The sequence below is a fragment of the Arabidopsis lyrata genome (genome assembly GCF_000004255.2).
Source record: "Arabidopsis lyrata subsp. lyrata unplaced genomic scaffold ARALYscaffold_6, whole genome shotgun sequence".
Classification (NCBI taxonomy): Eukaryota; Viridiplantae; Streptophyta; class Magnoliopsida; order Brassicales; family Brassicaceae; genus Arabidopsis; species Arabidopsis lyrata.
Genome location: NW_003302550.1, coordinates 4,552,484 through 4,576,064, shown reverse-complemented (window position 1 = coordinate 4,576,064; position 23,581 = coordinate 4,552,484). Strand labels below are relative to the sequence as shown.

Here is a 23,581-nt window from a genome sequence, read left to right as displayed (position 1 = left end):
TAAAACCTTTTATTAATAATTGTTTTTATCTTTTTTTTTTTTGGTCAGAATAATAATTGTTTTTATCTTTAATGCAAATTAAATATTTCAAAGAAGGTAATTTGTTTTTTCCTACTACTTACCATTCCAGAGAGAACTTAAAACGTGAATCCGATAGAGATAGAGAGAGAGACTGAGAAATGAGAAGCTCACTGCTACGCTGATTTTGAGGGGAGAGAGAGAGAGAAGAGTACCTCACAAGACTTGCACAGATATATAGACGAAAGACTTCTCATTGTCTTCTTTCTCTTCAATTTCTTCTTCTTCTTCTCCTTCTTCTTCAACTTTACCTCAGAAGGAAGAACAAGTCCTGAGAAACTCAGGTCTCTTTTTTTTTTTTTTCCTTTCAATTTCTTCTACCTTGAATATTCTTTAGTAATAGCCTCAGAAATTTCCCAGATTTCAGTTTCCAATCGATTTATATATATATATATATATATATATATGTCTGTATAATTTTTCAGCTCTTCTTTGTTTTTATGTTGTTAAGTAATCTCTCTGTCTGGTCTGATGATATGTTTCTTTGGATGATCCTTTCCTTTGTATTGACGATTCGTCTTGCCTTCTGGATTTTCCTTATCTGGGTTCCAAAGATTGTTGCTTTCCTTATTAAATATCAAAGCTTGCTTTTTTATTCTCACATTATGATTTATGAGTTACTAAACTCTTGTTTTATGCTATGGACATTGGATCATTGCTTAAGCTAACATTTTGCTTTTTTTTTTTTTTTTTTTGAGGGCACAGATCATCAATCATGTCTCAGCATTCCAACTATCAAATGGCCACTGCTTCTGATTACTATTCGACAAAACCGGTCTTGTCAGGGATTAAGAGCCACAAACTCATCTCTAGTTTGTTTGAAGGAAAGTCTCCATCTGATTGTGAATCAGCTTGGAGCCCAACTTCTCCTTTGGATTTCAGATTGTTCTCCACTTTAGGGAACCCTTTTGGTGCTTCTTCTTCTTCTTTGAGGTCAATCTGGAAAGGGAAACAAAAGAGCTGGGATTCTGGTAAAGTTGGCTTGAGCATTGTTCATTCTCTTGTTGATGATCACAATGATTCATCATCAAGGATTGTTCTGCCATCACCGGATAGTAAAAGCATAATCTTTGGGTCCTTGATGAGAAGTGGAAACCCCAAATGCCAGAAACCTCATCTACTCTCTCAACCCCTTGCCAAAGCTTTGATGCCCAAGAATGATATTCCCAATGTTGTTTTTGAGATTGGACAAGATGTGCTTGATGTGGTTGAGCTACAAAAATCTGGCTCGGTCGCTGCTTACTGCTCCGGTGCTGGGAACTTCAGTGTGAACAACAATGCTTGTCAGGTGATCAAGCAAGCTCCAGGATCACTTAATGGGGGTACTGGAAGTAACATTGAGATCTCAGAGGACTACACTTGTGTTATTTCTCATGGTCCTAACCCCAAAACCACCCATTTTTACGGGGATCGGGTTCTGGAGTCCGTAGAGAACAATGAGTTGAAGAACCGTTGTTGCAGTAACAAGAAAAAGAGCATTTTTGCAGTTGCTCCTCTCGACTTGACAACACCTGTTGATGTGTTACCTCCCAAAGACTTCTTGAGCTTCTGCTACGGCTGTAGCAAGAAGTTGGTTATGGGGAAAGATATATACATGTACAGGTACTCTCTTCTTCTCCTTCAACACTAGTGCACTTAGACTTGGTCCTCTATTCTCTTTGCATTGGTGTGTATTAAGATAAAGTCTCGAACTTTCGATAGTTTTGAGCCTACAATAGAAACTCCCTTACATGAATCTAATCTCTAAAACATAAAAGTCTAATCAAAGAAATGGAAACTTAGGTTCTTTGCAGTACTTCGTTACTAAACTGCATAGCTTCGTTCCAAATGTAATGAGATCACACACAAGTGAATATCTTGTTAAATATCAATGTCATGGTTTTGATTTTCAGTGGATACAAAGCGTTCTGCAGTAGTGAGTGCCGTTCAAAGGAGATAGATCGGGATGAGAAAATGGAGGATGAAGAAGAAGCAATCAAGTCTGCCTCGTCTTCAGAGAAGGACCTGTCTAAGAAGAAGAGTAACGGTGTGTTCTTCACCGTGGGCTGATTCCAATGCTCCCACCATTTCTATGATCGATTTGAGTCCATGAAAAGAGGAAAAGTAGAAGCTTGAGCTGATCATCTGTTCAAGAAAAAGAGCTGTTGGTTTCTTTAAACCGAGGCGGCCATGGATGATCATTTTTGTATATTGCTTGTGCTTCTGCTACCTAACAAAAAAATACTTTTGGTCTCATCTCTCATGGTTTTGGTGGGTGATTGATTGGAACTATGGCTCTTGTTATGGATATTTATAATTATGGTTCATTTATTCAGATATTATAATCTTAATTTATATAAGAGGAGGGTAGAAGCCGGTTTATGTGGTTCCCCTCCGGTTATCTCTTTTTCATTTGTTAAATTTTGATGCTACCTTCAAAATCTAAAGGAGTCAGTGGTCAATGTATAAGTCCATGAAAGGAGGTACTATGAAGAAGAAAGTTCTCCACCTTCTTTTGTTCTTTCCCTTTGTGTATATATCATATGATAGTAAATCTGAATTTGTCCCAAAAACTCTGATTTAATAAGCATAAAAATTCCTTGGATACCATACCAGTTGGGAAGAGTTTAGAAGAAGAATGCAAGTTATACATTTATATCTCCATCTCAATACATTTGATTGTGAACAAGATTTTCAGATTTGGACAAATTACTTCGCTTCGCTCATTTCTCACACTACATCTTTCATAACCTCTCCTATCAAAATTAACAACAATTTCGGGAAAAAGTATTTTTGATGAGATGCTGAGGTAGATGGAAGCATCACCAAAACCTCCATGGATCCTTGTATGGAGGAACATAACTATCAGTAGGAGGAAGAAGCCTAAAGGATCCCACTGCTCTTTCTAACACTGGTCCCATCTGCATTTTATGCAAACCCTCAAAATCAGACATCTTCACACTGACACAATAAATGTACAGAAAGTAGAGAGGTTACAGGTTTTGTACCTTGTCCCATTGCTTGCCAAGAGTTGAAGCGTTTATGGTGTATAAGTACCCTGCAATGAGTGAGATTCAGGTAAATGTTATTACTTTAGATCAGGCTAAACAAACTCTAAACTTTGCATCTCAATCAATTCCTTTGTGAAAAGTTGTTTACCATCACGTTCAGCTGTTGAAGAAATATAGTGTCTGTAAAGCTTTGATGCTTCAGCCTGCCCACATATAGCAAATCCAATAAGTCCTATCATAATCAAACCCTATGTCTTTAAACAAGAAAAATCTGCTCAGAATTAGAGAGAGTTACAATTTTGGTTGGTGATTTGCGGACAAGGTACTCGTAGTACCAGTAAGGCTCCCCATCAATCTACATATAGTAAGCATATGAGGCTTGTGAGCTTTGTAGATTCAAACTTTTTACTTTGTTTTTATGGTTTGTTGTGGAAGATCATACTTACATCAGTAGCATGTGCATCGAGAACTGAGCTCTCTTCGAGACGCTGACTTGAGGTGACACGCTGCTCATTGAAACAAATATGTTTAACGTGTGAGAGAAGGAGAAATGTTATTGTGATGTGTTTCATGTTAAAAGGGTTTACCAATGCTGATTTATCAGACAAAACAGAGTCAGCAACTTCTTTAGCGGCCCATGTTTTCTTTTCTTTTGATGTTAATCTTGAGTTTGGGGGACCTATCTGAATCAAAAACCGTAAAAAAGACATCGCGAGCAAAGAGAAGCAGCCTTATAGTAAATGGGCAACACCAGAAACTTACCGAAACAGAAATGACGAGGTTGTCGATGAGGTCAACTCGTTCAGAAACAATCCGTAAACGTGCATCAGCTGGACCAGTTGAAACAGATTCAGTCACAACTTAATGCATCAAGTAGAATTAAAAGAAAGCATAGCACTTACGAGAGAGTGGTGCAGCTGAAGAGTATCGTTCGGGCTTTCTTGATTCGACCCTGCATAATCAAAATGTAAAAGAGTGAGATACACCTTGAACTAATAGGAATCATTACATAAAAAGATTCCAGTCAATACCATTTGAAGACAAGCTTCTCAGATGGATAATCCAGTGGGTAAGCATAAGAATAAGCATTAATATCATCCACCATTGTACCCATTTTCAATTCTTCTGTACCCAATTTCAGGTCTTCTTCTGCATGAGTAACTGCAATAACAGAACCCCAATGAACATTATAAGATAAGCAGATGAGCATTAATGGCCTAAACAGATTCTCAAATACTTCCATGAACCAAGTCTCTTCCTTTCTCTCTACTTACAAATGAAAGCCAAGATTTTTAGGTAGAATTGAAACTATATAACCGAATTTACAAGATACTAAAAGATGAACAGTAGAAGGAAGCAAAGCATTACCAGGAGACGACAGTGGCAAGAGCATAGACAATGGAGAAGACAAACCAATTAGCACCAAATCCCTACGAGAGAGCCCCTTTTCCGAAGAAATTGATCTCGTAGACACACCAGAACGAGCAATCACCAGCTCTTTTGATTCTCCATGATACTTACTCGAAATGTTGCTGTTCCTGCACCTGAAAACAATCTCATCCAAAATCACAAAAGCTTTCGAAGAACAAAAACTACTAGCGCGAGCACAAAATAAAGCATCACAGAAGATAGATTATATACCTGAAAAGACGAGAATTGGGAGAGGGAAGAGGAGGACAGAGAAGAGCCATAGCTATGGCGTGTTCCTGGAGCTTCTTCATCCATTCACTCTTTTGTTTTTGATACTTTTAAAACCGGTGGTTATCAATCGGTTTACTAAACCAAACTGTAAACCGAATTAATTTCAATGCGGTCGGATAAACATAATCGTGTGTCCAACCGAACCCCATCGTGATGTTTGGTCTCCTCCATGTAAACGGACACTAATGTATACGATATTAATTCCATAAATAAAGGGGTTAGCCACATTAATCGCATCATTTAGGCCTCTCTCTGTCTGTCTGTGCAAATTATTCGAGCGATCTTCAACGCTAGTTTTTGTCTGGTAAGCTCATTTTCTTCTCTCCTCATTAATCGTTTCTTCTTCTCCTTTTACGTCGATCGTTGACGAGGTCAATCTGATTCCGTCTTTTAATATTTTTTATTTTTGCATATAATCCACTCTTCTTCGCATCATTTCCTTTTTGATGTAGTTTTCCGACATCAAATTTGTTCATGCAGTAACAACGCAAGCCATAATCTCTAATGTAACCGCATGCATTTCTTATTTTTCATATCCTCAATAGATTCCTTATTTATTCTGCGTTATTATGTCTATTCATATCGAAATTCTGGCTTATTTTCTAATGTTGTTGTTGTTGTTAATGGATATTACCAATTTGAATTTGGCAGTATCTCTATTAGCAAGACAAAAGCAATGAAGCCAGGAGCATTTGCATTGAATCCACATGCAGCATCGTATGTACCAATCTCCAAAAGAATGGATTGTGGTGGTGGTGGTGATGATGGTTTGATGTTTGCAGCAAAGTCCCCCACGCAGGGCCAGCAGATAAGTTTCTCAGGCGTTCAAGTGTCAATGCCGAAGAAATCCTCTGAAATGGCTTACAAGCAGATCAGGGATGATGATTTGGATTTGGAGATGGATATTGACATGGATATTGAATACCTTCTTGTGACTTTCTCTGGTCTCTCACAAGAGTCTATTACTGATGTTTACCTCGCGAATGGCGGTGATCTTGAAGCAACCATTGAGATGCTGAATCAGCTTGAGGTATAAACATCATATTTTGTCTCTTTTTTTTTGCCTTCAACAACCTGCAGTTGACAATACATTTTCAGTCTCCTTGTGATAAGCTAGAATGTCGAATCTCTTAATCCGCATTTCTTTTTGTTGATGTAATGATCTTAAGCGATGATTCTGATCACTCTTTCTATATAGATATACAGTACTGAATCGGAGGAAAATCTGCCAGAGACACTTGATATTGGGGATATCTCTGAGTCAGGGCCTTCAACCTCAAAAGCTACTGAAGTCGCTGCATCCACATCATCGGTTATCCCTAATGCACCTGTATCGGCCTGATTCATGAATCCTTAGTTGTGAAGTTTTTGCTTCTTCTTTTTTTTTTTTTTTTTTTGTATTGGTTTGCATACCCTTAATAAGTACAGCAATGGGGGTTAGGGTATGGTATCAATGAAGTTGATGGTATCTAAGAGAAATGATGATATGTGAGTAGTTGGAAAATGTATAGTTTTGGAAGTTCAAATCTGAGTGGTGTGTTGTTGTTGGGCAGATTAGATTAGTGTCTGGTCTTTTGACCCCTTTTTGTTTGCAGCTCCATCTGTGGATTGGATTTTCCTAAGAATAATACTGATAAATGATAATGATATGTTTATTATGGTATAGTGCCATTTTCTTTGTCATTTGAGTTGTTAATGATGCCCAAATCCTTATTTTGTGAAGGGATATATAATCATCTTCTAAATTGGTACCACTAATCTTGACAAAGGAGAATCCTTATTTTCTTGTAAACTGAAATAATCTGAACTGAAACCTTTCCCACCTCTAGGACACTTTTAAGAAAGCTTCACCCATTTAGAGCAAATTTTCCTGCAGGCTTGAACTCTGGACCGAGCGGCCCATCATAAAAATCCCACTCTCTTTAGCCTCAATTCATGTGTTCTTGAAATGGCCAAAACCGCAAGAGACTGGAATTTTTGTCTACTTTGGTGAACCTGGATAGAAGAAATTAACCAAAATTTTCCGTATTAAAAGGAACGAGTAGTTGAATCAATTATTAGCTGATCTGGTGTTTGTAATAAATGAAAGATCGAATGATGAGAATGATCTCTCTGGATAAAATTTGATGTTCAAACAAGATTGACATTTGAGCAGAATTCCACAATCAAACGTGTCTTAACAATGTTCATTTAAAAGTTGTATTAAAAGCAGAGCAAAGCAAATTTTTTTTTTTTTTTAAGGAAAAACTCTGAAATGTTTTATTTGAAAAGTTGGGACACTTCGAGCTTGCATTCTACGATGGCTACAAATCAAAGTTAAGAAAGTTTTCGAAAACGAAAAGCTATAGAGAGACTAGGAAACCAAAAAACTACAATTACAGAGAACACTATCAACAGAGATATTAAAATCCTCTGTTTCTTGACTGGTTCCGCTCATAGTGTTGCCCTGATCCTCCATTTTGATTGTCCCACCAACCATCTTGAGGCGGTCTAAACACCTCGGGTCTGAAGCCGGGAGGTGGAGGCGGCGGTGGTGGAAGCTGGTGGCTAGGGACGTGTGGCTGCCATTCAGGTATGTCGTCTTCATCGTCATCATCATCATAGATGCTTGCAGATTTTCCATACTTGTGTATGAGCTTTCTTACTTGATCCAAAGACTTAGATTGAGCTGGTAATGGCTGGGGAGAAGTAACTGGCACAACGGAGGAACTGAAGTTAAATTCCGGTAAATCATCATCATCTCTCGAAGCTACAGGACCAAATCCAGGCGGCACATCATCATCATCATCACCAGCAGCAACATGTTTCACACCTTCACCTCCATAACCATGATTACGATTCCTTATAGATGCAACAACAAGAGGTTTCTCTGAGACATGCATTCTCTGCTTCTTGTTTACAGGCAAAACAGAGGTTTTAGAACCAAGAAAAGAAGAAGAAGAATGCTGACGTCTTGAACCGGAACTGGGCTTGGGAACGACGGCTCGTCTCCACACAACAACTCCAACCAATCCAATATCCAAAGACTTGAGCTCATCGAGCTGTTCTTGAGAGATGACTTTGCTTAGCAAATCCAGAGTCTCGCCACGTGTTGGGCAAAGGTAAAGCTCCACTCCTGAGGCTGGCTCTGCGTAGCCAACTCTCTGATCAGCAACGTAGGAATCAATAACCTTAACCAAAAAGAAGAAAAAATATGAGATCTTATAAAAGACATGGTTATGTTCTCAAATGTGTTGTACACGAGAAAAGTTATAGATTTATAAAAAGATTGAATTGATTTCTTTACCTCAATAAGGCTTCCACGCTGGCTCTCAGAAATGCCGTCTTTACAAGCCAAGTACATTACCTGCAATGCCGAAGAAAAAGATAAGTAACCCCAATTTGAAAACAAATACCTCAAAATAATTTACCCAAAAAGATATAACTATAGGTTTCTTTCATCTTTCATGTATGTGTTGTCGAAAGATTCTCTTTAAATTTACCCCAAAAAGTCCTTGTATGAAAATTTAATTGACTATTTTTGCGTGTGGGGTCGATCGATTCTTTGTAAGATTTCCTGATTATTCTATGTCCCCCACACAGACACAGAAACTCACATAGAGAGACATAATAAAACTGATTTGGCATCCATTTTTTTGGATGGATTTAATACAAAATATGACCCGAATCTATAGTTGATGCTCTGCATAAAACTTGTCTCCATTCCTTTGACGCATACATGTGAAGTGTTTAATTGTAATCTCTTTGCTTTCTGGTTTCCATGAAGAGAAGACAGAAGAGTTTTGAGATGGGACAAAGTGAGACGATTAAGGATTATATATAAGAGAAGTAAAAGGGCTAATTCTACTCTTGTATGAAGCAAGAGATAACTCAATGTAATGCTAGTACAATGATAACAAAAGAAAGCTTTGGATACCATTAGGGCACGGGTTCGAGACTTAGGAAGCTCTTGAATAAACTTCCCAAACCCACTTAGCCTAACTCTACCCTTAACTTCCACCATCGCCGGCCACTCGCTCGTCTCTGCTTTCTCACCACTGCCATAGAAAACCCAGTCAGAGAATGCTTACTTACTAAAGATTAGGGTCTGAGGATAATCTTAATACAAATATGAACCAAAACAAATATCCAGGGTGGTTATGCACAAGTATATCTAATAAGAACAGAAACAGATTTCTGAAACTACCATGTAAACTGATACACCTGAAGCATCTTCTTTTTATACTTTTCACAGGTACTACCTAGCTTGCTGATGTTTCAATTAATCTAGCATAGATCTATTCTTAAGCTTATTCAAATATTATCTAATTGAATAAAAAAAAGAGATTGACTGCTAACACAATTCCAGTTCAAGTAACAGTTTACTAATATTCAATCTTCAAAGAAATATTTACTATTAGCATAGAGAAGAAATTGTCAATGCCCAGAAAAAACAGTATCACAAAAATCAAATAATAGTGAGATATTAGTTTAGATGATATGAACTTACCTTTTGAAAATGCCAGTGACAGGGACTACGGAAGACATATTCAGTTGCAGTATTCCATCCCATGCTCTTTCTCCCTTATCATCACTAAGTGCAGATGTTTTCTCAAGTCTAGCGACATCGTCATCAACTTTGACGTTGGCATCAACCTTCGGGGACACTTCATCAATCTTTTCTGGTTTTGGTTCAGGCAAACTTTTATCACTTGGTTCCTTAGGAGATCCTTTAGGAGATTTTGAGTCTGACCCAGCTTCAGAATCACTTTTCTCAGACAGAGACACCTGCATTTCAGAATTACCATGCGGACTTTCAAATGGAGGCTCAGAGTCTAGAGATTCCATGAATTCATCAAGTGATACAATTGGAGGAAGAAACCCCACGTCCTTAAATTCATCATCGATCCCCAAACCTTGCATGGGATCGATCTCTTCAGTTGAGGGAGGAGTTGAGCGTGATTTTTCACTATCAGCTTTTGCTGCCTCATCTTTGAGAGTGGTTTTGACAGAATGAGATCTGGCTTTGGGTCGGCGTTTGCTACGTGACATGATGCCACCAGAGACATCTACCGTGCCCCTGTCAACTGGTTCAATCTCAACCTGGAATTCACCCTTATGTGTTTTCCTCACCAGACTTCTGACATCAATATCTGTATCCTGCAGGACAACCATCTTTGCCATCTCTTCAGCTTTGGCTTGACGCCACTGAGAAAGCTCCTTAGAAGCCAATTCTTCGGCTGTCATAGAACACAACCTCTCAGCAGAAATTTCTTCCGACATAACTCTTTCTCTTAGATCAGGATTGTTCTTATCCTTCAAATTGAATAAGAGGGACCTTCCCCTCTCTCTGTACTTTTTGTTCACACCTCCAAATAGCTTATACAGTTCCATTTCAATTTTAGATGCCAAAAGTTTTGGATCCTGATATGACTTTTCACCACCGGTTCCATAATCCTTCGTCTCGCCAAGATCTGAAACATGTTCCAGAACCCATGAGAGTTCATTACCATGTAAAAGATCATCGTTTGGAAAAATAATATCAGTAAAAGGAACATTATCCCGAGGGAAAACCTCATCATATTGAGACTTAAGTCCATCAGATTGATTAACATCTTCCATCCTGATGTCGACAGAAATCTCACTGTCCTTCTGCACAGAACTTTCAACACCGGTGGGCATTTCTGACATGATCCCTTCGCCTATAGGGACAGTGATGCTAGCAGGTGAGACAGGCTGAAAACTTTGAGTATTCTCTTGAGTAATCACAGGAGTTTCCACAGTCCCTATATTCTCTTTCCCTTTAGGAGATTCGTCATCTTTCTGAACCAAGGCCAACGCAGATGCTAAAGACTCCCTCATTTTAGACCTCACCGACTCATTTACTTCATCCATGGCTTTCACTGACCTTTGCGGTGGGATTTGCTGTTTCTTGCTTACAACAGGCTTTACAGATTTCTGGAGAGGAGATTCTGTTTGCGTGACTTTCTTGCCATGCATCAGTGAATGTAGTGTCTTTTGAGAAAGCATATTAGTAGGAATATGCAGAATCCCATTGCTTGCTGGAGACAATTGCTGTAACCATGGTCTATAGTGCTTGTTTGGTACCTCAGATGCAGAACCACCGAGAGTGGTTTCCGGCGGTGACTTGCGCTTTCCTGCTAGCTGCATGGACCCATTAAACTCAGCCATTTCCATCAAAGTTTGTTTCTTTAAAAAGTTTCGAATCCGCAGAAAGACGCTCAAGATGACATAAACAATCAGCTGCGAGGTAAACAAATAGAATAAGAGTCAAATTTACAGAATCAATTTCTATGCTTGAATCTCAATTAGACAACCAAATCCGAGAAAATCCCATGAAAATCGAAATCGAAAGGGATGACGAAACGTGAAAATTCACCAGAAACACAGATTCAAATCAACAGATAACTGAATTATCAACACGATTGATAATTTCAACTAGATGTATCTACATAAGGACAAGAGACCCAAAAGATTCAACCCTAAAAAGAACACATACATTGACGCATCTCGCGGATAATGGCGGACAGAGATACATACCTGAATACAAGTTTGAGCAAAAGAAAAATAGCGGCTCGTATCGACCGGAGCTTGCAGATGCAGAGATTCAGCGGAGAAAAGGAAGAAACCCTAGGAGAGGAGAGGAGAGGAGAGGAACCAATCCAGATGAGACGGATTAGCGTTTGTGATGATTCTGGAGCTCTCTCTCTCTCTTGTCTCTTCTCTTTGCTTTGTGATAAAAGGAAACTGTGTGCGCGACGTGGATTCCACATATTGGGCTATTGGGCTTCGGAAAAAAGTCTATTGGGCCTTTTTGTTTATCGTCGACTATGAAAAAGCCTGATTACATTTTACAACCTCTCAGCTTGATTTATTCAACAAGTCCCAAATTCAGATATTTGCAACACCTGTGCTCAAACGAGGACGTTCTAGCTGTTAAAAAATTATGGGTTTTGGTGTTTTTTCATACATTATGTCATTTTTGATAATCTTATCGAACGTATCCTCTATCAAATAGTCAAAAGTACCCCATATATGTACATGTTTTCAACCGATATACCAATTGTTTAAATGCAACCGCCCGCTTCCACGCTCATAGAGTTTAAACATGTCGCGAACCCTTTAAGTCTTGGTGTTTGATCTGGTTTTCTTGTTACTTTGTAGGTTTTATTGTTTTAATCTTTACTTATAAAATTTGGGCCATTGCTTCGACTACTAACATAAATTTCAAGGCAGTTCAGTTTCAAAGTGTGTGATTCGAAAAACTTGATCCTAACACGAATTGGTAGTACACAGTAAACTAACAACAACCCGCGAGTCTGAATTTAGAAAGGCAAATTCATATCCTCATTCCTCTCTATAATATCTATTACACTTTTTATTCTCGTAATCACCCGGTCTCTTTAGAAGAAGAACCCAATATATATAGTAAAAAAAGACAACATTTCTTCAGCCTTCTCATACAAGAAAATAGATATAAGCAAGACCTTTCTGCCTTATATAAAACCCTACACCACAACACCCTTTCAGTATTACTCATCTCATTTCAAAAGCATTAGAGATTAAGAAAATCATATATAGTAAAAAAACACCACACACTGGCTTATACGAACAACTTTCGAAATAAAACAATGGTCATCTTACGGCTTACGAGCACTGAGGAGCTTAACATCATCAATCACGGGCCCACACAGCGACGAGAAATCATCGCTTCTCATCGAGTAAAACGTGCTGTAAAACATAACCCTTGTGCGGGTAGAAACCGCCACAAACCGCAGAGAAGCGCGTTTGAATCCTCCTTTCCCTCGCGACTCATAAGGTACCTTTAAAGTGTCTTTTCCCGCAAATGCCTCAACTATCATCGATCCTTGGCAAGCGTTGTTAGCATCTCCAACCGCAAACGAAAGCACGTAAGTCTTTCCCACAACGGTCCTAGCCACCTGAGCGATTGCGCTTTCTTTGCCTGCGACCAGCTCCACGGCTCGACGGCCTTGTGGGACCGAGAAATGCTCGACATCAACGTATTTGATGGCTTTGAGTGATTCGATCATCCAAGCAGGTAAAGGAGAGTGGTCATCTTCTATGAAGGGAGGAACCAGAACGCCGGTTGTTGCGTTTGGGAGTACATAGGGACCTTCTTCAAATCCTCCGTTTTTCAATATATTCTCTGTTTTATATAATAGCAAAACCATATCAGTTAATTTATTTTTCTAAATCTTGGCTAACACATGTTCATGTAACCGGTCCATTGAAATATGTTCTAACCAAAATGACTATAATTCTAAGTGGACATATAAATCGAATCCAACCATGCCAAAATCTTCAAAAATATAATCGAAATTAACAGAAATACTTCATCACATAAGCCAAACCAAAAAATTTATTTACAAGTTGTCTAGTTAGTACATATATTAAAAATAGATTTATGACTTAAAATAATTAATTTGCAATTCTTTTATGAAAACTGAACTAAACCAAACTCAAATTTTGACAAACTAAACCAGACTGTCAAATGTCAACCCCTAAGGCCTAACGATAACGAGTTAACAAGTAGATATAGTTGTAACATGACAGATCACATTGCATAATATAATATATGAAAAAAGATCTTCTTAGAATAATAATAGATACAACTCATATAATAAATGAATACTTACTATTGGTGGGTCGAGGAGGGTATAGAGCTTTGATTGCGACACCATCAATAAGTGGCCCACAAGCAGGATCTTCCTCCTCACCAGGATTATGAATCACGATCTCTGCCACATTACTCTCGGCTTGAAACGCCCAAGCGTAGAGATCCCATCCACTGCTACTGTACACCGTCTGTATAGGAATGACACCCGAGTCAGGTGCCACCGATATGTTGAGCCGTTCGTCTTGGGCACATGTCCTTGCGGCACTGAATGTGAGAGAGTAATACATTCCTTTTGTAACGTTAAGTCTTTGTTTGATTGATGCCTCGTTGCCTAGCCGGATTGCGAATTTTCCGGCCGGGACTACTAGAAGCATGTCTCCTTGTTTTTGACCAGACTTTATGTATTCAACGAAGCCTGAAAGCTCCCAGCTAGGAATCGCGTTCTTGTTTATTACTTGCGTTCCTTTCATGTCCGATGGTTTTGGTCCTAGCTCAAAGTCACCGTTCGGTACCATCCCTGCGTTGGAATTAGAAAAATCGCCATCAGTACAATTAAGAACATAATTTTGATTCAAAGCTCATATAATGTACAAGTTTAGTGTACTATATATGTGCATCGTATATTCATATATAGAGGATTATTATCTAATCACATGTTCTGTTTGAATGTCATATGGCGGTAGCAGTTTGGCAACTTTCTGGCCTTCCTTTACCAGCTCAAGGTTTTTCTTGTTCCGTTTCAAAGAATATCAGCTACATTTTACTCTTAATGGAGCGAGCAGAATTACCTTCAGCAACAAGATTGGCAATTCTGTGGTTTCTTTGGGAAATTTGGAAAGCTCGAAACTCGACTAATTATGCGGGTAAAACCAATGATCCTAACTTTGTTTTTGTAACAGCCTTGGAAGCAGCGGAAGAATGGTTAACTCAACAAACCATCATTGCTCAAGAACATCAATCAACTCTAAGAAGAAGTTTACGGCCAGCTACACGATGGACAAAACCAGCACAGGGACAACTGAAATGTAACCTTCATGCTTGTTGGAAAAAGGAGACGAGGCATTGGGGTGGGGCTTGGCTAGTTCGTGACCACAATGGCGAGGTTCTTTTACACTCACGCGAGGCCTTTATTCCCACGGTTAGCCGCATAGCGGCTGAGCTTAAGTGTATTCTATGGTGTCTTCAAAGTTTACATAATGTGCATATCGATTCATGCGAGATCTGGTCTGATTGTGTTGCTGCATTACGGGCGCTTGATCAGCCTGAAGCTTGGCCTAAATATAGCTCCTTTCTCAATCAAATTGCACAAGTTATACGGGTGATGCGGGATGTGAGTTTTAAAATCTCTTCACCGAAGGCCAATTCATTGGCTAAGGATATAGCTTGCAGCGTTGTACGAGATGGGAGGTATAATTCTTATATAACACGAGGAGGACCGGCGTGGTTACATGATCGGATAGAGGAGAAGCGACGACGGAGCTGTTAGGTTATTACTCTCTCAGGTCTCAGGTCTATAATTTTTGCTTACTCTGTTTTTGTAAGCTTGTTTTTACTATGTTTCCTTGTTATTTGAACTTCTTCAGTTTAATCAAAGACGTTAAAAAAAAAAAAAGAGGATTATTATCTATATATAGTATTTTCCTCAGGGTTTGAACAAAAGCACAACAACATGGATCCGAATAAATATGAGGAAATGGTTTATATCCAAAAGAAACAAAAACTGGCATGTGTCCTTTTTTTTTTTTTTTAAACATAAACTGGGATGTGTCTTAAAGACGGCAAATAAAAGAGAATTTCGTAATTGGACCATTTTTATGTCATTGATTGAAAATGTCCAAAGTGTTTGTGTCAGAAATGGGCATAAAGGTAAATTAGACTCTTGACCGACTTACAAAACAAACAATAATAGTACGTATTAGCGAACACAATGGTCCCGACCAATTTTGTTTTTTTTTTTTGGTTATCGAGCGAGAGTTTACAGAGGAAGTTCTAGGTTCGTTATCTTCTTCCTCAATTCGGGATCAACTTGTAAACTATCCTCTATTAAAAGCTTCAAACATCTTTTCCAAATAAGGTTCAAACTAGGGTGCAAAACATTACTCTAAGACCACTAGACTACTTATTTGAGTTAATTACAAGTCACAACCAAACTTTTTTTGTTAGTGGTTTTTGTTAAAATGTCTCGTTAGAGATTTTGGATAGAAAGTAAACAGAACTGAGCTTTGATTCCCTCAAACAGAAATTAGCTTCTAACGAAATATGTCACCACAAATGCAGTCATATATACTGAAACATGATAAAGGTATGTCTATATATGTTTATGTGCAAGTGATTATTACCGTCGCTGAAGCAGAGGACGGAAGTGATGGTGGCGATTAGGAGAACGAGGAGAAACGAGAGGCTGCCTCCTTTCATTGTGAACGACCAAAGTAAAGAGAAGAGACTAGAGACAGGTTTTACTAAATTATGGGAAATTGGGAGAGGAGCCAGCAGCTTATATGGATTCTAACTTGGAAAATACCTCTAGATTTTACTACAATTTACGGATTTATGCCACTGATGTGATTCACGTATCCACGTGGGGCCGTGACTCATTCTTTTGGGGTTTAGCCGAGATTTCAGAAGAGATCAGAGAGGGTTATTCCTGGAAACTCCTTTCTTTTCTCAATGATTTTGTCTGCCGTCAGATTACTATCATCCTTAAACAAAAAAAAGTTTTAAGGCTAGTACAAAACACCTTTTGCACATACCAAATTATGTTTATAATATGGTTTTTATAGTCTTCAATTTTCAAACATAAACTGGGATTGTTACTATTCACACATTATCAATTGATGCCTGTTCATGTTTGAAAATTGAGGACTATAAAGTTAACGCCAAACTGCCAATGAACGTATTTCCTTTTGTTTTTTTTGAAATTCATCATTTTACTGCTATTTTTTTTTCTTGCATGGTCGTGGACAAAATAAAACATTAGACAACTTTTGCATCTTATTTGTGTTAATTAAAAGAGTATTAACAAAAGATTGTGTTGATCAATGATCATATCCACATGTATGGTCAATGTTTCAACACAAATGCCAACTCATGGAGACATTTGATCTCGTATCCCCATTATATGTCTTTATACCTACACTATATTATTTATTATTAAGATAAAATTCAACTATTAACCATAAATCATTACTTCGAATCAGTCTGGAGAATATTTTTTGAGTAGAATGCAATGAGTGAAAAGGGTATTTTAATTTGGTGATTTAGTCATTTGGTCGAGATACAATGGATATGCGGTGGAATTGCTACGAGTAGGATCGTGTGAGCTTTCTTTGTCACTAAAGTTATAAGAAGCTGTTGGATCTCACTTTTTTAGATTTGCATGTAGATTTATTTTATTTGACAACATTTGAGAGTTATTGTCTTTGTTCAAGCTTTTTGTTTTCTTTATCTTTTAACTTACAATTTAAAAAAAAAAAAAAATCAACTGTGGTGCCTGACTGGTCAGCTATACCGCCGCCTATAACATTGTTCGGCTAAAATCTGGACGTGGCCTTAGCAGTTAGCATTGCGTCTTGTTCTCATATTTTCTTACAATGCTTTTTCCAATAACCTATTTCGTCTTTTAGCTTGAGTTAAACTTAAAACAGTATAATTAAAATAATATATGGTTTTTTTTGTCGGCTTAAATAATATACTCTACAGTCTACATTACAGTATATGTTTTTTTTTCTTTGTCGGCATACTCCCTAATATATGCTTAAAATAGATCATATATATATCATAAATTTTGTATTTCAATTATATTAATCATTATAATCATTTATATGTTTAAAAAATTCGCCTTGTTTTGATATAGAATCGTGGAATAATTGAATCTTAGAGGGCTATGAATTGTATTAGATTAATCGTGGTAAATAATTTTTTTTTCAAAAGTTAAATATATTTCTTTCATTCATTAATCACGCAACGAAGCCGAACATAGGTAAACTTGTGAGTTAATATGAAACATACAAAATTTTGGAAAACCTACTCAATTATTATGATCGCAAAAAGAGTATATATATAATTTTCTTTACTTAAGAAAAAAGTTTATTCTTTACAGGTGACCATAAATAATTCTCAGTTACTCTTGGTCAATAACATTAAAAAGGATAAACTACATTTGCCCAATTTTTCTTAATGCATATAAAATAATCTGATGAGCAATGAGTATAGAGACAAGAAGGGTAAATGAGAGAAGAAGAGGAACGTGGGTGGGACCTTTTTGAAAAGGAGACGGCAGAAATAAGAGAAACAGAGCGCTAAAGCCACCGTCGTGCCACTGTCTCTCCTCACCCTTCTCTCTTATTACATACAACACTTATTTTACCCTCTCACGGCCCCATGTCCCGACTTCACCACTTATAACAAAGCAGACACAATTTATGGATCATATAATATATCATTCAATGACAAATTATTATAGATAAATATCATGTATCGTTTTTTTATGATTTGAAGATGCCAGTGTGCATTAATCCATTAAGAAAGTTAAGAGTGTGGGCATGTGACTGTGGAGAGTCTTCTGCTTATTTCCGGTTGCGGCTAACGTCCCACTTGACTCTGTCAATTGACGTCAACTTCTCAGGCACTGACGGAGGAAAATCTGTCTTCCATCCATATTTAACGGCGGCTTAAACGGCTCTCTTGTCATGTGGCCTTCCTATGAAAATCCAAAAACCACGCTCGTCATATCCAATATTTCGAACCACGTGCCAACACACAACGAGCCTCTACAGTCTCGTAACAAATTCAAGATTAAAAAAATAAAAAAAAAATCATAGAAATTAATCATATGACTAATGAGTATTATTTCCCTTTATTTAATGAGCTACTATATAGTTTCTTAAGAAAAAAGAAAAAGAAAAAGAAGAAGATATTATTCGGTCATATTGGCTAAGTTCAAATTTTCCTAGTATCACCACAAAATCTTTTTAACTAAACAAAATTTTTATATTCAACTGTTTTACAGCTAAATGTTAATCAATTCATAACCATAAAAAATAAAAAAAAACAACTACAGAAGACAAGGAGGATAAGCTCATCAATATTTTTAGGACCCTCGTGTGAATGTGACTCACATGGGAGTGCCTTCACTCTTTCACTCCATGCCTATCCTTTTTTAGACACACTTCTCCACATTGATCGCATAAATTGCAAAATCATTATAATAATTTATAGCCATTATAATATATAGTTTTCGTGTTGTGGGCATCGATCTTTTGTGTTTAAATGATCTAAGCTTAAGGAGTACTTAATTAGATGGCTTCCTAAATCATATTCATTAATGCTTCCTATAGCTACTTTCAATATAATGTGAAAGATTGATTGTGTGCAAAGAAATCAAAATTGACAGATACAAAAGAGAAAAGTCGTTTTGTAGCCGCCGGAGTGTTGGAATCAAAAGAGTTTAGGCTTGGGCTTGGGCTTGGACTTATGTTTGGGTCCATCAAAAAATTTCGTCAACTAAACCATAAGTAACCTATAAAAGGGAAAGTAGACTTTAACTTTTCTATAATTCTGCTAAACCCTGACATATCAGAGATAAGGGTAAAGTTTTGTTTTCTGTTGTATCTTTTGGTCTCTCTGTTCGTCAGAGTATTTCTTTTTTGTAAGTTCATCTTTTCGTTTCTTCTTTGTTTATCTTGTGTTTGTTTCTCGCTTCTCAGGTAATGAAATTGTTTCTCTTTCATAATAAAAACATAATCCATTCTCTCTTACTTATTATCTTTATCTCTTTCTAATAGGGGGAATTTGGTTTCGTTTCGTTTCCTGAATTATTATTTTGGATATACACTGTACACATATCTTTCAATAAGTTCTATTTAACTTTCGAATTTTTAATATATCTAATTCATGTTTATTATTGGATGCAGAAAGAAAATTATATATACACATTCATCCTCATTCGTTCAGTTCATCTCTTTTTCTTTTCTCGATTGTTGGGACTTTCTTTTTACTTTTTTCTTCTTAAGACTTTGTGACAGAGACATGGCTCAACATTACGCGAACCAAAACGTCGACACGAGATACACCAAGATATACGTGGGAGGTTTGCCTTGGAAAACAAGAAATGAAGGTTTGAAAAGCTACTTCCAACAATTTGGAGAAATTATCCATGTTAATGTGGTTTGTGATAGAGAAACGGGACGATCAGAGGGTTATGGTTTTGTCACGTTTAGAGATGCTGAATCTGCAACGAGAGCTTGCCAGAATCCAAAACCGGTCATAGACGGACGAGAGGCCAAGTGCAACCTTGCTTATATTGGTGCTAGGGTTAACAATAACCAAAACGCCCAACAAGTAGAAGTCTATGTACCCAACTGGAACCAGTTTCAGTTTGCACCAGAATATGATCCCTACACACTTTGTTGTTATTGGACACAACATGGTTCTTACTGCGTGAACCAACATGGTCCTTACTACTTCAACCAACCTGGCTTTTGACTTATGAGCCATCTCTTTCGTTGTTGTTTGAGACACTAGTTATTGTTCTTTTTGCCAAACTCAGGCTGTTTAGTCTGCATGACTCTAATCTAAGTTAAATTTAATTATGTTTTACTTTTTTATATATTCAACAGAGAACAAGATCTAGTTTTTCAATCCCTGTTTATTCTAGAATTGTTTACCAAATTTGGCCTTATATGCATTTATACTGTGGATTCTTTTGGCTTTGAATGTGAACATGACTTTTTAAAGGGTTGAATTCAGAGACAGTCCAACCTTTTTTGAAGGTTCTTTCACACTTAAATCATTTTCAACCTCATAAAATAAACCCTACAAGATCTGTTAAAATCTTGAAATCAAAATCCTACAGATTTAACATCTTCATCAACAATGGGAAACTGTCTAAAGCCTCTCAAACCTTCTTCAGCTTCTCCCAAGCCTCTCATCAATCCTCCAATTTCAGGTACATCTCTGTTTTCATATGCACTTTACTTTGTTTACATATAAAATTTAATTACGTATGTTATGTATAAAAAAGGGGAGTCAAAAAATGAGTATTTGAGAGAGTTCAACTTTGCGAAATTGAGCAAGGCAACAAAGAAATTCAGACAATACATGATCATAGAAGGTAATGATAACGGATGTACTCGAACATTCTACCAAGGCTACATCAATGAGACAACCTTTGCTCCATCAAGAACTGGAATCGCTGTCTCTGTCTTGGAATGTTATCAAGATAATTCGCAGACTCTACAAGATTGGAAGGTTACCAAAATCTGTCCATTATTTTTAAAGTTTGTCTTCTTAATATAGATATGTACTTATGCATCTGATGGGCACAAAAACTATTGAGTTGCAGGAAGAAGTGAAGTCTCTTGGACGTATTTCTCATCCCAATTTAGTCAAACTTTTAGGCTATTGTTGTGAAGAAAATAAATCATTCTTAGTTTTCGAATACTTGCATAAAGGAAGTTTGGACCGTCATATTTTCGGAAGTTAAGATCTCTTCTAATCAATGGGTCCATTTCTAAAAATCAGTATACTCAATTTTGCTTACTTACATACAGTTTCATGTATTCTCAACAGAAGAAGAAGAAGCATTGCCGTGGGAAATACGGGTTAAGATAGCCATAGGAGCAGCTCAAAGTATTGCATATCTACATTCGGTCAAGAACAGCGCGCTTTATCGAGAACTCAGAATGTATAACATTTTGCTTGACGAGGTAATGACTTTAGACCACTCTTCTTGCTGTTCTTATTGTTTATAATCTTACAATAGTAATGAAACATGAACTTTTGGATTTCATTAGAACTACAACACAAAATTGTTCTATCTTGGATCAAAGAAACTATGTTTGTTAGAAGAAAGTGTGACGACTGCATTCATAGGAAGAACTGTGTATGTACCTCCTGAATATATAATTTCAGGTATACCAAAATCTTAAGTTTTGTTAACAAAGACTCTTACGTATTCTTTCGTGGTTCGATGTTTAAGACAATTGTGTAATGTACGTAGGTCATTTGGGAACGAAGAGTGACGTGTATACATTTGGTGTGATCTTGTTTGAGATTTTAACTGGTTTGAAAGCTTCAGATGGTAAAAAGAATGAGAACATGCAAAGCTTACATGTCTGGACTAAACCTTTCTTGTCTGATCAATCTAAAATCCGGGAAATCATCGATCCTCGACTTGGCAATGATTATCCTGTGAATGCAGCGACGCAGATGGGAAAACTCATCAAAAGATGCATCAAGTTGGACACGAGAAAACGACCATCGATGCAACAAGTCTTTGATGGTTTGAATGATATTGCAGAGATTAAAGATTAGTTAATGTGTATTAGAGGTAATGAGATTTGATGTTGAACAAGTTTGGAATAAAAGTTTGAAAGAGAAAATCTCCCTCTATGGCTCATCAACTCTTTTCTTTCTTTCTTTAAATGAGTCTTAGAAATATTTCCACAAACTTGCCTTATATGGATACAGACATACCCAAACTTGCCTTCTACGCCTTTTTCCTTGTTTGGCCTGAGTGAGCAATTGGGTTGAATTCTGAGGCCAGTCTAAACCTTTTTTTTCTTCGGTAGCTTCTTTAATAAGTTACAAACTCTTACTAAAACCGTACAAAGATTTGTTAAAATCTTGAAGCCAAAAATCTACATATCTTTAGTCATCTTCCTCTTTCCTTCATCAACAATGGGAAACTCTCTAAAGCATCTCAAACAACAACTTCCCTCACTTGCTCCCAAGCCTCTCCTTATCCCTCCAATATTTTCAGGTGAATCTCTGTTTTTAAAAGCACTTTACTTTTTGTTTACGTAAACTGTCTAAAATCTAAATGCGTTGTTCGATTTATATGTAATGTATATGAAAAGTGGAGCCAGAAAACGAGAATCTGAGAGTCTTCAGATTCGCGGATTTGAAGAAAGCAACGAAGAAATTCAGACAAGACAGGGTCGTAGAGTGCGAGGATGGCTCTGTTCGAAAATTCTACAAGGGCTACATAGATGAAACCACATTTGCACCATCAAGAAGAACTGGAACCGGAATCGCTGTTTCTGTCATGGAATGTGATAGTTCACGCTCTCTACAAGACTGGATGGTAAGCAAAGTCGGTCCGTTTTTACGCAATATCGATTCGATACCTGTCTCTTAATTCCTTGTAATATGTCCTGTCTACTTATCTGATGGGCACAAAATCTATGAGTTTCAGGCAGTAGTGAGGTCTCTTGGACATATTTCTCATCAGAATTTGGTCAATTTCTTGGGTTACTGTTGTGAAGACAACAAACCACTCCTCTTGGTTTTTGAATACTCGCACAAAGGAAGTTTGGACCGTCACATTTTCGGAAGTTAAGATCTCTTCTAGTTAATGGGTCCATTCTAAAATAATATAAACAATTTTTGCATTACATATAGTTTCATGTTTCCCTCAACAGAAGAAGAGGCTTTGCAATGGGAAATACGTGTTAAGATAGCCATTGGAACAGCTCAAGGTCTCGCGTTTCTCCACTCGATCAAGGACAGCCCGCTAAACCGAGAACTCAGGATGCATAACATTATGCTTGACGAGGTGGTAATGGTTTTATTTCCATTCTTATTCTCTCTTTTTGTTTATGATCTTAGAAATTAATATCTAAGTTGCGATTTCATCAGCAATACAATGCAAAACTGTTTTATCTTGAATCAATCAAACCAAGCTTGGTAGATGAAGGTCGCATCGCGGGAAGATTTAGATACCTAGCTCCTGAATGGGGAACGTTCGGTACACGAAAATATTAACTTTTGTTTTACAAATTCAGATTAATCTTTCGTTGTTCAACGTTAAAGACAATTGTGTAATGTATGTATTAGGTCTTTTGGATATGAAGACCGATGTTTACATATTTGGTATGATCTTGCTTGAACTTTTAATGGGTTCCAAGGATAGAAAAAAATTCATGAAACAGCAAGGCTTAGATTTCTGGACTACATCTCTCTTGCCCGATAGTTATAAGATTGAGGAAATAATCGATCCCCGACTTGGGAACGATTATTCTGCGAATGCGGCGACACAGATGGGCACACTCATCAACCAATGCACAGCGCATGACACAAAGAAACGACCATTGATGCAACAAGTTTTGGATGGTCTAAATTATATTGCAGAGATTAAGGACTAATGTGTAGAGATACTAATAGTTGGCACTGA

At 37.3% G+C, this 23,581-nt stretch overlaps 10 protein-coding genes across 14 annotated transcripts; 7 read left to right on the top strand and 3 right to left on the bottom strand.

Moving 5' to 3' along the window:
- The first annotated feature begins 116 nt into the window (after window positions 1-116).
- On the top strand, window positions 117-2,478 carry LOC9307546. Of its 2 annotated transcripts, none has more exons than XM_021022861.1 (3): window positions 117-362; window positions 784-1,680; window positions 1,971-2,478. In XM_021022861.1, exons 2-3 carry the CDS (start codon window positions 794-796, stop codon window positions 2,125-2,127), a joined length of 1,044 nt encoding a protein of 347 aa, XP_020878520.1. In that variant the 5' UTR covers window positions 117-362; window positions 784-793; the 3' UTR covers window positions 2,128-2,478. The 2 variants fall into 2 exon arrangements, with proteins under 2 accessions (XP_020878520.1, XP_020878521.1); XM_021022862.1 differs by having other exon boundaries at window positions 137-362; window positions 777-1,680.
- Window positions 2,479-2,641: 163 nt separating this feature from the next.
- On the bottom strand, window positions 2,642-4,813 carry LOC9309582 (psbP domain-containing protein 5, chloroplastic). Its single transcript, XM_021022863.1, has 11 exons — window positions 4,710-4,813; window positions 4,437-4,612; window positions 4,100-4,229; window positions 3,971-4,020; window positions 3,831-3,898; window positions 3,656-3,751; window positions 3,515-3,574; window positions 3,364-3,423; window positions 3,217-3,271; window positions 3,066-3,115; window positions 2,642-2,978 (listed from the first exon to the last, which is right to left on the bottom strand). The coding sequence occupies exons 1-11, from the start codon at window positions 4,787-4,789 to the stop codon at window positions 2,880-2,882; spliced, it is 924 nt and encodes a 307-aa protein (XP_020878522.1). The 5' UTR covers window positions 4,790-4,813; the 3' UTR covers window positions 2,642-2,879.
- An 82-nt stretch (window positions 4,814-4,895) lies between these two features.
- On the top strand, window positions 4,896-6,432 carry LOC9307545 (polyadenylate-binding protein-interacting protein 5). Of its 3 annotated transcripts, none has more exons than XM_021022864.1 (3): window positions 4,896-5,073; window positions 5,421-5,799; window positions 5,968-6,432. In XM_021022864.1, the coding sequence occupies exons 2-3, from the start codon at window positions 5,446-5,448 to the stop codon at window positions 6,109-6,111; spliced, it is 498 nt and encodes a 165-aa protein (XP_020878523.1). In that variant the 5' UTR covers window positions 4,896-5,073; window positions 5,421-5,445; the 3' UTR covers window positions 6,112-6,432. The 3 variants fall into 3 exon arrangements, with proteins under 3 accessions (XP_020878523.1, XP_020878524.1, XP_002873513.1); XM_021022865.1 differs by lacking the exon at window positions 4,896-5,073 and adding an exon at window positions 5,077-5,140; XM_002873467.2 differs by lacking the exon at window positions 4,896-5,073 and adding an exon at window positions 5,157-5,275.
- Window positions 6,433-7,008: 576 nt separating this feature from the next.
- LOC9307544 lies at window positions 7,009-11,522 on the bottom strand. 2 transcript variants are annotated; one of them, XM_021022859.1, is made up of 5 exons: window positions 11,310-11,522; window positions 9,259-11,012; window positions 8,686-8,806; window positions 8,056-8,115; window positions 7,009-7,939 (listed from the first exon to the last, which is right to left on the bottom strand). In XM_021022859.1, exons 2-5 carry the CDS (start codon window positions 10,944-10,946, stop codon window positions 7,172-7,174), a joined length of 2,637 nt encoding a protein of 878 aa, XP_020878518.1. In that variant the 5' UTR covers window positions 10,947-11,012; window positions 11,310-11,522; the 3' UTR covers window positions 7,009-7,171. The 2 variants fall into 2 exon arrangements, with proteins under 2 accessions (XP_020878518.1, XP_020878519.1); XM_021022860.1 differs by lacking the exons at window positions 7,009-7,939; window positions 8,056-8,115 and adding an exon at window positions 8,221-8,520 and having other exon boundaries at window positions 11,310-11,459.
- LOC110227881 lies at window positions 11,212-11,403 on the top strand. Its single transcript, XM_021023785.1, is given in 3 exon segments — window positions 11,212-11,253; window positions 11,255-11,339; window positions 11,342-11,403. Coding segments are annotated over 3 exon segments (189 nt in total).
- A 577-nt stretch (window positions 11,523-12,099) lies between the features above and the next one.
- LOC9309581 lies at window positions 12,100-15,920 on the bottom strand. Its single transcript, XM_021022858.1, has 3 exons — window positions 15,747-15,920; window positions 13,427-13,924; window positions 12,100-12,936 (listed from the first exon to the last, which is right to left on the bottom strand). Exons 1-3 carry the CDS (start codon window positions 15,820-15,822, stop codon window positions 12,410-12,412), a joined length of 1,101 nt encoding a protein of 366 aa, XP_020878517.1. The 5' UTR covers window positions 15,823-15,920; the 3' UTR covers window positions 12,100-12,409.
- A 1,301-nt stretch (window positions 15,921-17,221) lies between these two features.
- Window positions 17,222-18,364, top strand: LOC9309580. Its single transcript, XM_021023918.1, is given in 3 exon segments — window positions 17,222-17,751; window positions 17,754-17,787; window positions 17,790-18,364. Coding segments are annotated over 3 exon segments (231 nt in total). The 5' UTR covers window positions 17,222-17,634; the 3' UTR covers window positions 17,870-18,364.
- A 584-nt stretch (window positions 18,365-18,948) lies between these two features.
- On the top strand, window positions 18,949-19,955 carry LOC9309579 (RNA-binding protein 24). Its single transcript, XM_021023473.1, is given in 2 exon segments — window positions 18,949-19,754; window positions 19,756-19,955. Coding segments are annotated over 2 exon segments (549 nt in total). The 5' UTR covers window positions 18,949-19,299; the 3' UTR covers window positions 19,850-19,955.
- Window positions 19,956-20,242: 287 nt separating this feature from the next.
- LOC9309578 (putative inactive serine/threonine-protein kinase At5g11400) lies at window positions 20,243-21,809 on the top strand. Its single transcript, XM_002873464.2, has 6 exons — window positions 20,243-20,353; window positions 20,429-20,655; window positions 20,750-20,885; window positions 20,977-21,113; window positions 21,201-21,318; window positions 21,407-21,809. Exons 1-6 carry the CDS (start codon window positions 20,281-20,283, stop codon window positions 21,718-21,720), a joined length of 1,005 nt encoding a protein of 334 aa, XP_002873510.1. The 5' UTR covers window positions 20,243-20,280; the 3' UTR covers window positions 21,721-21,809.
- A 206-nt stretch (window positions 21,810-22,015) lies between these two features.
- LOC9307543 (putative inactive serine/threonine-protein kinase At5g11400) lies at window positions 22,016-23,572 on the top strand. The gene is made up of 6 exons (XM_021021393.1): window positions 22,016-22,168; window positions 22,266-22,492; window positions 22,604-22,742; window positions 22,830-22,963; window positions 23,047-23,155; window positions 23,245-23,572. Exons 1-6 carry the CDS (start codon window positions 22,087-22,089, stop codon window positions 23,550-23,552), a joined length of 999 nt encoding a protein of 332 aa, XP_020877052.1. The 5' UTR covers window positions 22,016-22,086; the 3' UTR covers window positions 23,553-23,572.
- The last annotated feature ends 9 nt before the right edge of the window (window positions 23,573-23,581 follow it).